This window comes from Diabrotica undecimpunctata, chromosome 9 (genome assembly GCF_040954645.1).
Source record: "Diabrotica undecimpunctata isolate CICGRU chromosome 9, icDiaUnde3, whole genome shotgun sequence".
Classification (NCBI taxonomy): Eukaryota; Metazoa; Arthropoda; class Insecta; order Coleoptera; family Chrysomelidae; genus Diabrotica; species Diabrotica undecimpunctata.
The window spans coordinates 86,023,413-86,035,480 of NC_092811.1; the positions used below are offsets into that span (position 1 = coordinate 86,023,413).

General features: G+C 29.8%; 1 protein-coding gene across 3 annotated transcripts in view; it reads right to left on the reverse strand.

Annotated features, from left to right (window-relative positions):
• Positions 1-12,068, reverse strand: part of LOC140450217 (phospholipid-transporting ATPase ABCA3-like) — a 372,486-nt gene that overhangs the window by 302,169 nt on the left and 58,249 nt on the right. Inside the window, exon 1 of one of the 3 annotated variants that reach the window (XM_072543707.1) lies at positions 3,734-4,203. The exons of the other annotated variants lie outside the window; for them this stretch is intronic. Within the exon in view, the coding sequence (XP_072399808.1) occupies positions 3,734-3,827 (94 nt within the window). The 5' untranslated portion in view covers positions 3,828-4,203. Of the gene's footprint in view, positions 1-3,733; positions 4,204-12,068 lie in introns of those variants that run through there. 3 annotated transcript variants of the gene reach the window in all.

Consider the following 12,068-nt stretch of genomic DNA (forward strand, 5'->3'; position numbering starts at 1 on the left):
TAAGCCACAATTTATGTTTATATTGAGTATATTTTTGATATTTCGATTTCCAGTTCGGAAATCGATCTCAAAATACAAATCATTGATAAATTATACAAATTTTGTTTTTTTTTGTTACTTGGTGAAAAATTCTTCCAATAATTTAGTTTTATCTGACTCATTCATATTGACAATTCAAACATTTATTATACTTTTTTAAGTAGAGGATAAAATAATACTGCCAATATTGCTGAGTTGGACGAATTTATAGTAAGATAGTTCATTCGATTACATGAAATCAACTTTAACTTGATTACTGATAATATCCGTCAGAAGAAATCATAGCATCCACAAGAAAACTAAGTTCCTGTTGCTGGCTGTATACCATGTATCACAAAAAATGTAGTAAAATCGAGCAATATCAAAACAACAAAACGTTTTCGGAATCCATATTCCATCATCAGTGTCTAGGTGTACAAGTTTTGAGCCACTAAATATCTTAGTAAAAACCCGTTAAACGTTATTGATTTAAATTCATTTTACATAATTCGATCTTATATGTTAAGATGTTAGAGTTACCAGTGGATTTGATAACATGGCAACGTAAGACTCTACATGTAGTTGCTGGTCCTGAGACAAAGTGCCTACGAGGACTTGATGATAGCAACTGAACAGTTAGGAACAGATAGCAACTGAACTTTCAGGACCAGCAACTACATGTAGAGTATTACGTTACCATGTTATCAAATCCACTGGTAACTCTAACATCTTAATGTATAAGATCGAATTATGTAAACTAATGTAAACCAATAACTTTTAACGGGTTTTTACCCAGATATTTAGTGGCTCAAAACTTGTACACCTAGATACTGAAGATGGAATATGGATTCCGAAAACGTTTTGTTGTTTTGATATAGCCCAATTGAGTTTTTTAATTATACCATGCGGTCCATATGTATGGAATAAATTGATTTTTAGCGTTATTATGTATTATCTGATAAAAAATTGAAACAGGTCGATTTTTATTCTTAAATTGACAATTTACAGTATGAAAATATTATCCCCTTCCAGCACCCTCTTTTAATTATAAGAACCTCCTCGAAAATTTTAAATAACAAAGGGGGTCGTGTGGCACCTTGTTAGAAAGGGATTTTAGTCCTCTGTTTAGCAGTATAAAGTTTTTTGAGTTTGTGCAGTCATAACTAAGAAAATTGATTTTTACAATTAAATTAAAAATCTTCAACTTGACCATCATTATTCACTTCTTGACAATAACCGAGGCGATTTTGGAATTCTCGTACAACATTTTGTATGACCTCGTAGGTTATTTTGTTAGTTTCTTCCGTTATCCTAACTTTAAATCAGCAATATTGCCTGGTCTATTAAAGTATACTTTAGAAATAACCAGGTATTTTCGTATGTGTTCTGCTAAACATAAAAACTTTGAAGATAATAAAATACTAGTCAAAAAGCCAAATAAACAATTGATATGAATCTAGTAGGCTGCTGTCATTTAGGTATTTAAAGTTACTAAAAGATGGCCGGATAATATATGTGCGCGTATTAAATTTAATTATGGCTCATTTGCCTGAGACTCAAAGAATAGACATTTTAATTATGATTGGTTTTGATAATAAAACAAGAACTCAAAAGGAGGTTTGTGAAATGTTTAATAATAAATACCCTGGTCAACAAGTTTCACAGTCTACAGTTAGAAAAATTGAAAAGAAGCTTCGTTTATACTGGACATGTAAAAAATATCGAAAAACCAGGTAGAAATGTTAAATTTACTGATGAAAAAAAGTTAGATGTACTTCTAGAGCTTGAGGAAAATCCGCATAAGACAACTCGAAAACTGGCTGCCGTCAATGATGTAAGTAAATCAACTATTTTGAGAGTTTTGCATAAAGAAAAATATCACCCTTACAAAGTTCAGTTGGTTCAGGAGTTAAATGAAGATAATCTCGATAGAAAACAAGAATTCTGTGATATGATGATGGACAGAATGAACGCAGATTTGCAGTTCATAAACAAAATAGTTTTTTCTGATGAAGCGACGTTTTCATTTAAACGGAACGGTTTACAAACTCAGAGAAAATCCTCACCTGGTGTGTGAGACACGCAATATCCTAAAAAAATTAACATTTGAGCTGGTATCAATAACAATAAAATTATTAGTCCTTATTTTTTTGAGGGCACAGTTGATGGTGAGGTTTATCTAGATTGTTTGATTAACTTTTTAATGCCTGCAGTACGAAGATTTTTTCCTGATATCAATCATCCAAATGAGATAGATCCATCTATTTACTATTAACAAGACAGAGCTCTTCCGCATTTTGCACGTATAGTTAGAAATTATTTAAACGAGGTTTTTCCCAATAGGTGGATTGGAAGACGTGGAGCGATCGAATGGTCGGCTAGATCCCCGATTTGACCCATCTCGATTACTTCTTATGGGGTTATTTTAAATCTAAAGTATATTTTAATAGACCAAACAGTATTGCCGATTTAAAAGTAAGACGGTTCCTCACAACGGAAGAAATTTACACAATAACCCTCGAGGTCGTACAAAATGTTGTGCGAGAATTCCAAAATGGCCTCGGCTATTGTCAAGAAGTGAATGGTGGTCATTTTGAACATTTAATTTAATTGAAAATTACATTGAAAAATTCATTCTAAGTATTATGTGACAATATTCTCTTTATTCAACCTAAAGTTTTGTAATAGGGACATTATTAAAATTTTACATCTTAAAAATCAATTTTCTCAGTTGTGTTGGCACCAAACTTAAAAAACTATATTTCTATAACTTATATTTCTGAACAGAGGACTAAAATTCCTTTCTAACAAGGTGCCACACAACCCCTTTGTTATTTAAATTTTCTAGAGGTTGCTTATAATTCAAATGGGGTGCTGGAAGGGGATAATATTTTCATACTGTAAATTGTCAATTTAAGAATAAAAATCGACCTGTTTCAGGTTTTTTTTCAGATATTACATAATAACGCCAAAAATGAATTTATTCCATACATATGGACCGCATGGTATACCTTTTATAAAGGATGTTAATATTTTTTTTAATCATAGCATGTGATTCGTCTTTAAAAAGACCAATTTAAAAATAATTTAAAAATACGATTTTTTCTAATCAAACCATCCACATAGGTATGTCACATTCCTGTTCTGTTGATGCAGTATTCAATGCTCCTGGTCACAGCTTATCATTCGTTTCCTGTGTTTTACTCTTAAATTTTCGACACTATTCCCTAATAGTATGATACGCAAAATTTGTGTTTTCAGACACTGCTTGCATTCTCGGATGAATTCAAAAAGTGAATGACCGCACACTAATTATATTTGAACAGATTGTTAACAACAAACTCCATGTTTAAGTCACAATACTTAAAATAGTAGTCAAACACAAATGATAGTATAATCATTAACACTAGTTTTTATTGTTTAAATCGATATTTATAAAACTCGGGTCAGAATTCATTATTATTTGTTTGTGAGTTCCCGCTAAACGGAAACTTAGTTTATGATTCACCTATTTCAACCCTTTATGCAATAACCAAGGGGATGCAAAATTTTTTGAGTTATGTTTATTAGAAATAATATTAATATTTATCGCAGTTAAGAACTTAAGAAAAAATATAAAATTGACAACATTGTACCGCAGGCGCAGGATATCATGTTCGGGAACAAGATAACCTCATGTTTATCGTATATTAGTGACAAATAACAAACATCCTACCTCTTGGTTCTCCAAATCTAACTTCAGATCCATCTTGCAGTACAGTATATATTAAGTGACTTCGTCTTCGATTTGAATTTGACTCCGCACTCATCGTAATATAGGATTACCGATTTCACGTAAATTGTAATATAATTATTTTACTATTATGTCATATAATATCACCTGAATTTTAATACTGTCTTGTATACATGTTACACCACAAAGATGAACTGATGATTACTTTTAGTACAACATAGTTTGAACGGAATTTCGCGTTGAGTGTAGTGGGACACGGTTTGTTGGTTACGATCTTTGACCAACTCCAGGAAATCATGATAAAAATTGCAAGGTCACTATAGTATACAAACATGTATCGATTAGTAATTGTATTAGAAATAATTCACTGGCTCAGAAGCGGACTGGCGTGAAAACATACACCTAATACAAATAAAAAAAATGTTTGAACTTTTGTTAATTTGTTTATACGGGCGATTATTCCGTCAGGCGGGTGAAAACATCAAGATCATACTATCACTCATATTATTACGTATGGTGTAACATACAGAAAGTTAATTAAATATGTTAATTAAATATAAAATAAAATCATAAATTTCTTATGAGCTCATTGCAAATAAACCAATTGAAAGTAATCTGATTTTTTTTTCCAAACAAAATACATTATAAAATTTGCAAAAATAGTAAGTTATAGGTATGATCCATTTAAACTTTTAAAGTATGTTCCGGATTCGCTACATCTACTTATTTAAAGTTTAAATGACAGAGAAAACGGAAAACGAAAAAAATTGGTATTTTCACATGTAAAACAATTAATGAAGGGTACAGGGGAAAAACGAGCTAAGTCAATTTTTCGCGAATTTGAGATATTGACGTTATCCCAGAGATATGACACAAACGATATTTCTGTATCTACTAAATGGGACCACTTAATTTGACAGGATGTACTCTCCAATATGGCGCCTGGCAGGTCCGGATTCAAATTAATTCAAACTGTATTTACGATTTACTGTTTAGTTTGGGAATAAGCATTGAGTTGATTAATAATAGTTATTTGGAATAAAATTACTTTGATTTTTAGTACTCTTCAAGTACACTTTAATAATAATTATAAAATTTATTACATACATAAAGTTTAAAAAAATGTACAAAACCAGTCAATGATATGGTTTTAAAATTATAACATTTACATACAAGTAAAAAACAACAATTAGCAAGTGCACTTGCATAAGTTTATATACATTTAGATATGTTAGTTCCATGTACTATTAATAGAAATTATATATTTATATATAATTATTTTATATATTTATATAAAAAATATAAAAATTTGTTATTGTGTATAGGTAGGTAGTTAAATAATTGTATTAAAGACATGCCGTGTTCTTTATCCTTTTTTAACAACAATAACTAACTCAACAGGCGATTGTCGATATTCACCGGCTTTTCGTTTATTTTTCGTAACATATAAAGTTTGAGACACTCCTCCTATGTATAAAGCTGGTACAAAAACTAGCTCACGATATGATGGTATATCGAGCCCTCAAATATAAATTAGAAAAATGAAAGAGCTTTATTATATTGATGTTAACAATGTTTACAAGAATTTTTAAACAATATTTTTATTTTATTTCTTTTTAAACAATTTGAATTCCACTAAAGTGTCCACTAAATAATACCACTTTATTAATAAGAGGTCTCATACTGAGAGATTTGTCAGTCTTACTCTTGCACATATAGAACATCCTAATATCAATATAGCGCCTTGCTACAGCCTTTATTAGGAGTATTCTGTGATTATCTGAGAATTGTTGATCAATGCTATGACTAAGTAAATTTAAAAAGATGTATTTGTTTATGTACCTCCGTAAAACTTTTGTAACTAAATCGTTGGTACTCATACAAGTTGGAGAAGGGATTTCTTTTAAAATTGTCTCAGCCATAAAGCATATATCAATTACACTTTCAGATGGATATTGCAATCCTTTTTTATTTTTTTTTTATCAATAAATGAAAATAAAAAAAGTTGTTCCGAGTGACACTTACTAAGGCGCTTAAACATTCATTACAGACTAATCTTTTTTGTAAGTAAAACACAACATAACCAGCAATGTATGTAGTTATGCTTTTAGAGTATTGAGAGAAAGAATTGATATAGCTGTGATCATGATCAATTATATCTACTGACACATCAGTATCACAACTATTACTCAATCTATATTCTCTGGAAGTGATATTAATGTGATCGGTGGGATTGCATTTTAAAATATTTAAATTTTCTAAAGGAAAGCAGTTACCACTAAATTTATTTTTCAGTTCAACATGCACCAACATTTTTTTATAAGCTGACTGAAACTTCATTTTGTACACAAATAAAGTAGCTTTATTATAAAAAAAGCATAAATCATATTTTTAAACGCAAAAAACTGCTGTTGTTACATCAAAAAAAAATGTCAAATAGTACATATTTAAAGAATGGACAAAACAAAAATGTGAGTAATTATTAACTAGTACTTTATACAAAATATCAAGAACCTTCTAGTTGAAATCTCTTTGTTCACACTTATACAAACTTATTTATTTGCAAATGAACGCAAGTTAAATGTACAATTGTAGTTGTATACTGTGTAATGTCCAGGTGTAATTATAATTATAATGTCCAATTTACTAAATTTTGAAGGTTCCCAGTTCCCACACTATTTACGAACTGTATCCAGGCATTTCTCCTTTCAACATCTTTAGGAAATCTACAACCACATAAACCAAATTAAAAAGATTACATGTTCTTTTTACACGCGGCATCACTAAAAACGGAAGTAATACTGCCCTGTACACTGTTTACAATTTCATACTAACCTATGAAAAGATATTCCAGTGGAGATTTTCTTATTATTACGAGTGTTATTTGGACACAAAATAAAAGAACACGATGTCATAATAGTTTCACTTTAAATAAACGTAAAAACCGTACAAAAATAAGCTCAAAATATTTTTAAAATTAAATTTCTATGCACAGAACTACTCGACACAAACAACAATCTGTCAGATACTCACCAATATGGCGACCCGATCCCATCTATTTCATCGTATGTCATATCTCTGCGTTATCCTATAGAAAGCACGTTATATTTTGTCGTAAACATACCGAGGACAAAAATACGATACGTCAGGAAATATGTAATAGGAAAAATATCCTGTACAGGTAAATAACGTGATAAGTACGTGCGGTACCGGGCAAAAACGGGCTAAATTTTGATTCTATTAGAGTAACTTTTCCTATTAGAGGTCATTCTTATATGGAGAATGATAAGGATATGGGAATCATTAATCAGAAAGCCAGAATTGAAACAGTGAAGGAATTATGCGATCTCGTTCAATCTTCCAGGCACAAACCTTTACCCTTTATAGTGGAACATATTTCAGAAGACAATCAACATATTTTTCGAAAGTGGACTGAACATGTAAATAAACTTTACAAGAAAAAAATCTAACTTTCCAATTCAATCAATAAGACAATTAAAAGTTTCAAAAGAACATCCTAGGTTAATCGAGTACAAAGACACATAATGGGGCATGGAACTCAGCAGTTCTAATCGATAAGAAACCTACCTTTATCAAAAATTTGGAGAGTAACAATCAATTTCTTCTTCCTGAAATATCTTACACAGGTAAAGTTGTATTCATAGACTGTTATGTAGGTTCACTATTATTTTTTTTTGCTTCAGGTCAAATACCAATTTCGGCACAAAAATTTGCTAACTTGCAAAGTTTGAAAAAGTTCTTTAGAAAAGAAGCTCAGGATTATTTTACCTCACTGGTGCACAATTAATTAAGAATAGGGGGGACATTTTTTATTTTGTTCGATGAAAAAACCTTTTAAAATAATCGAAACAACTTTGTTATTTTCTTATAATAATGGATCTATTAATTTTTTAGTTTAACTATTTTTGTAGACGTAAAATTGTTTGTACAATAAAAATATACTTAAAAAAACAAAATTGTTATACATTCAGGGAAAAAACGGGCTAAGTCAGAACCAACTTTGAACTTTGAAGAAATAACTTCTTGATTTTTCTATCAAAAAAATTTTTAATGCTTTCAGTTTTTAACCTAAGGATCTCAGATAGTTTAAAAACATAATGGTAAAAAAAACAAATTTTGACTTCAAAAACTGTAGTGTTTTTAGTGTTTTGAACTTTAAAATTGCTTTATCTTAAAATCATAAAATGTGACTTAGCCTGTTTTTCCCCTGTACCCTTCAAATAATGGAATTATATTCATACAAGGTTTTATTGGTGTTGGAAGTGATATAGACTTATTTTAGATGTATGGTGAATTGTGAAATTTCAAATATTAGGTAGAATTAAATGATGTATGAATAGAAAGTATTTCGTTTCAAAATTCAGGGAAAACCGACAGATTGAAATGATTTTTTTAACGATGAGGTTTATAAAACAGCGATTAACCGTATTAAGCTATTGTTTTGTTCAATCGGTGAAGTTTGAGAATGTAATTTATGCAGATTCTATTCTTGGGTATGTAGCAAAAACAAGAAAAATATAAATTTGATGGATTTCGTAGAAACTGGAAATCCTGTTTGTTTGTTTGAAATACTACAATATCATGGTAGCAAAAGTGGTACCAGTGGCAATTCCATGTATGCTTAATGGTATAAGTGCAGAAGTTAGTGTTATCAGCATTTTTAAGTACCAATAAATTAACATTGCATCGGCAGAAGTTTAATATAGGAGAATTTCGTATCCAAAAGGTGATAGGAATTAAGTAAATACAAAGCTAAGCGGTTTATTAAAATTTGACTAATATACAGAGATATATAGTTTTAAAACAGAACAGTAATTAAGTTTGTGATTATAAGTTCTGTAAAGTTGTATAGGTAATTTAGTAAAGCGAACCAATTATTAGCTGCTCAGTTTTTAATTTTTCAAGACAGCGACGGGGCAATATTTATATTTGGTTTGTTTTATATGTGTAATAAAAATTTTCAAGTTATTTTATTATTATATTTTAATTGTATCGAATATTTTGGCATTTCTTTTATTTCCTTCTATTCTTTTTAATTTGGGGTCTGTAATTAAGAGAATTGAGAGATTGATTAAATAAAAAACTGAATAATTTATTTTTTTGTTTGTTTTGTTAATTTCATTAGATTTTATATTTTATGAATACAATAAGTAAAATAAGTAGTAATACAAGTACCTATATTTAAGTCTAGAGTACATTTTAATATATACATATATATATATATATATATATATATATACAGGGTGGTCCTTAAGTAATTGTACAAAAACAGTAGATTCTATACTTTAAAATATTACGATTTAAGCCAAATTGCTTTAATAAAATGTTGATATTAAGAAAGATACATGGTGTTAAAGTGCAAATTAAATATTTTATTTTTCGCTATAACTTTTATGTTTGTATACATCTATATATAAAAATTTACAAATGGGCACTTTTAAATATGAGAAATTATAATTTTATGCACACTTTGATGTAGCTAATAGAGGGCGCCACATATGGCATAAATTTGTACTTAACTTTTTTGTTCTTTAAGTTACCTGTATTTGTAAAAAAAATATTAAAGATACATTATTTTAACAAAAAAAAGGTATACCTGTTAACAACTTCAAAACTCAACAGTTTTCGAGATAATCGCATTTTACAAATCAGCTGCAAGATTCTGATAAGGCAATTACTCCAGGCAACGAAGGGAAAATAGACAAAAACATTAATACTTCTGAATTTTGGTATAAAATACCTTTAACTAAAGTTATTTGTTAATGAAATATTAAATAAAATAAATATATCAGCAGGATAATAGGATTTGACAAAATAACAGAATAATAGGATTTTACATCAAACATTTTACGTTTTATGTTAAATTAAAGTCATAATCAAAACATTTTGTTTACAAAAACAAATTAAGAAATAGTTAAACGAAATAACATAACTTTTTGTCAAAGTAATGTTCGATATGTCTACCATTTTCTTTAACTCATTTGTCAATATATTCCATAAAAGATCGTCTCATATTAAATAGCATCATTGGTTCTAAAGAAACTGCTGCAGTATTTATTTCTTATAGAAGAACAAGCTGGCTTCATAAGTGAATTCAGTACCATAGATCATATTCATAAACTTCGAGAACTAATGAGTATAGTTAAAGAATATGAAATACCGCTAGCATTAACCTTTATAGATTTCGAAAAGGCTTTCGATTCTATATATCCCAAGGCAGTAATAGAAGCTTTGACTAACTAAGGCCTTGACAAACTGTACACAAAAACTTTAGCAAATTATATACAGACAAGCAAAAGCTAATGATGCTGGGATTGTGTTCAAATATGAAGGTGGTTTGATATTAATTTAGCCTTCTATAGATAGGGTTGAGTAAGAATGACAGCATTAAAATTTTTAACAGATAGACAACAATTAGTTTTTCAAACACCTTTTGAGTTTTTTTAACAACAGTAAAAATAAAATGTTTTTTAAAAACAATGTCAACCATTGTCAAACATTTGTCAACAGTTTTTAGTATTATAATTTTTTGTGCGCTTAAAACTCTTCCAAAAAAGACTTCCCGAAAAATCAGGCACCCTGCCTACCCTCAGAGCGAATTTAGTCCCACACGGTGCAACATCTCTGTCTGCAGAAAGAAGCCCTAAAAAAACTCATCAAGGATTTACTCCTCACACATTTATACAGTGCTCTACGAATCTGTAAAAGGTTTGTCCAGCTTATGGTTTAAAAGCAATATATAATAAGTTTTAATTAAAAGTTTCTGCATTGGTAGCCTTAGATCCACGTGGTTGGTACATCTTTACATTCAAAATCTCCGTGATAATGACTTGGATAGACAATATTGCACATACACTTTTGAAAGACTTAACTAGTAACGTTAACTAGTAAGTAGTATTTAGTAGTAGGAATTTTGTTTAGTTCTTTATGTATTTGTACTGATTTTATTTATGCTATTTGTTTTTCTCTCTTTTTCTCTTTAATAAATCGTTTTGTACCTTTGGATAGCTTTTTGAACCATTAGTATTTAAAACATTCTTATACTACTGGTAAGAGCTCATATTTTGTAACCAACAATCTATGTTATACTCTCTATCTCATTTTAGGACCTTCTTCATGTTTGTCCTATTGTGTAGATACTAATTTTATGTACATGTAGTACATTAAATATCATTTATTCAAATAATATGTAGCTCTTCAATTTATTAAGAAAATAACATACACACGTGTCCAAAAGTTTGGAATACGTACAAATAATATATCTACGCCTATGGTGGTTTTAAAACTGTTGTTGATATTCATTCTAGAGCGTTTTAAATGAAAATGATAAAAAATTTGAATCGTTTTTGTATGATTTTGGTCACATCCAACTGATTAGCGTATTTACACATTATTTCAGTTTTTGTTTAAATTTGAATTGAGCCGTTTAAAAATGCCCAGAAACGTGATATCTCATTTTGATAGATCTAGAATAATTGCTTTGTTACAACAAGGCTTTGGTCAAAGTTATATCGTGAATATTGTTGATGTTACTCAGAGTGCTGTATCGAAAATTCAAAAAAAAATCCAAGATACAAATGACGTCAAGGATCGTCCCAGAAGTGGTAGAAGTCGATGTATAATAGCAGCACAAGACCGGCAAATAACATTAATAGCCCGTAGAAATCGTCTGGAATCTACGACTAGTATATCCAGAGAATATAATCATTGACTCTGAAAGAGTTTTCTATACAAATATTTAAAATTTCGATTGCTATAAAGGAAGAACACGCTTTATTATTAAAAAAAGTAAAATTCATATAAAGGCGGCTACAGACACACATGCAAGCTTGTCCAGCATGCTTGTTTAACCTTTTTGTACAAATACGCTTGAATGTCTGTAGGGAAATGTGGTGCAAGCTTTGTGATTGTACAAGCAACTTGAGGATTGAAAGGATCTTAATTATGCATGCTTGAATTAAGCGCCCTTGCGCAAGCAAAACGGTACATGTGTACCCCAGATTTTCAAGCTTGAACAAGTTGGCGTCCGTTGTGTTGCTTTGTAACAATGCAAAGAGGGATACAGCGTACAAAATATTATTAGAAAAATATAGGTTAATTAATGTTAATGCTGACAAGGATGCAGTTGTTAAAAAAATTAACTCCTTCCTGAGTAATTATAAAACAGAAAAAAAAAAGATACGGATCCCTCTGGAATGAAATGGGTCAGTTGACTCCGTCCCATCGTATTCGTGGTGAAAATAACAATAGATATTCTACAGATTATCCTTTACCTCAACATTTAAATACTCATTAC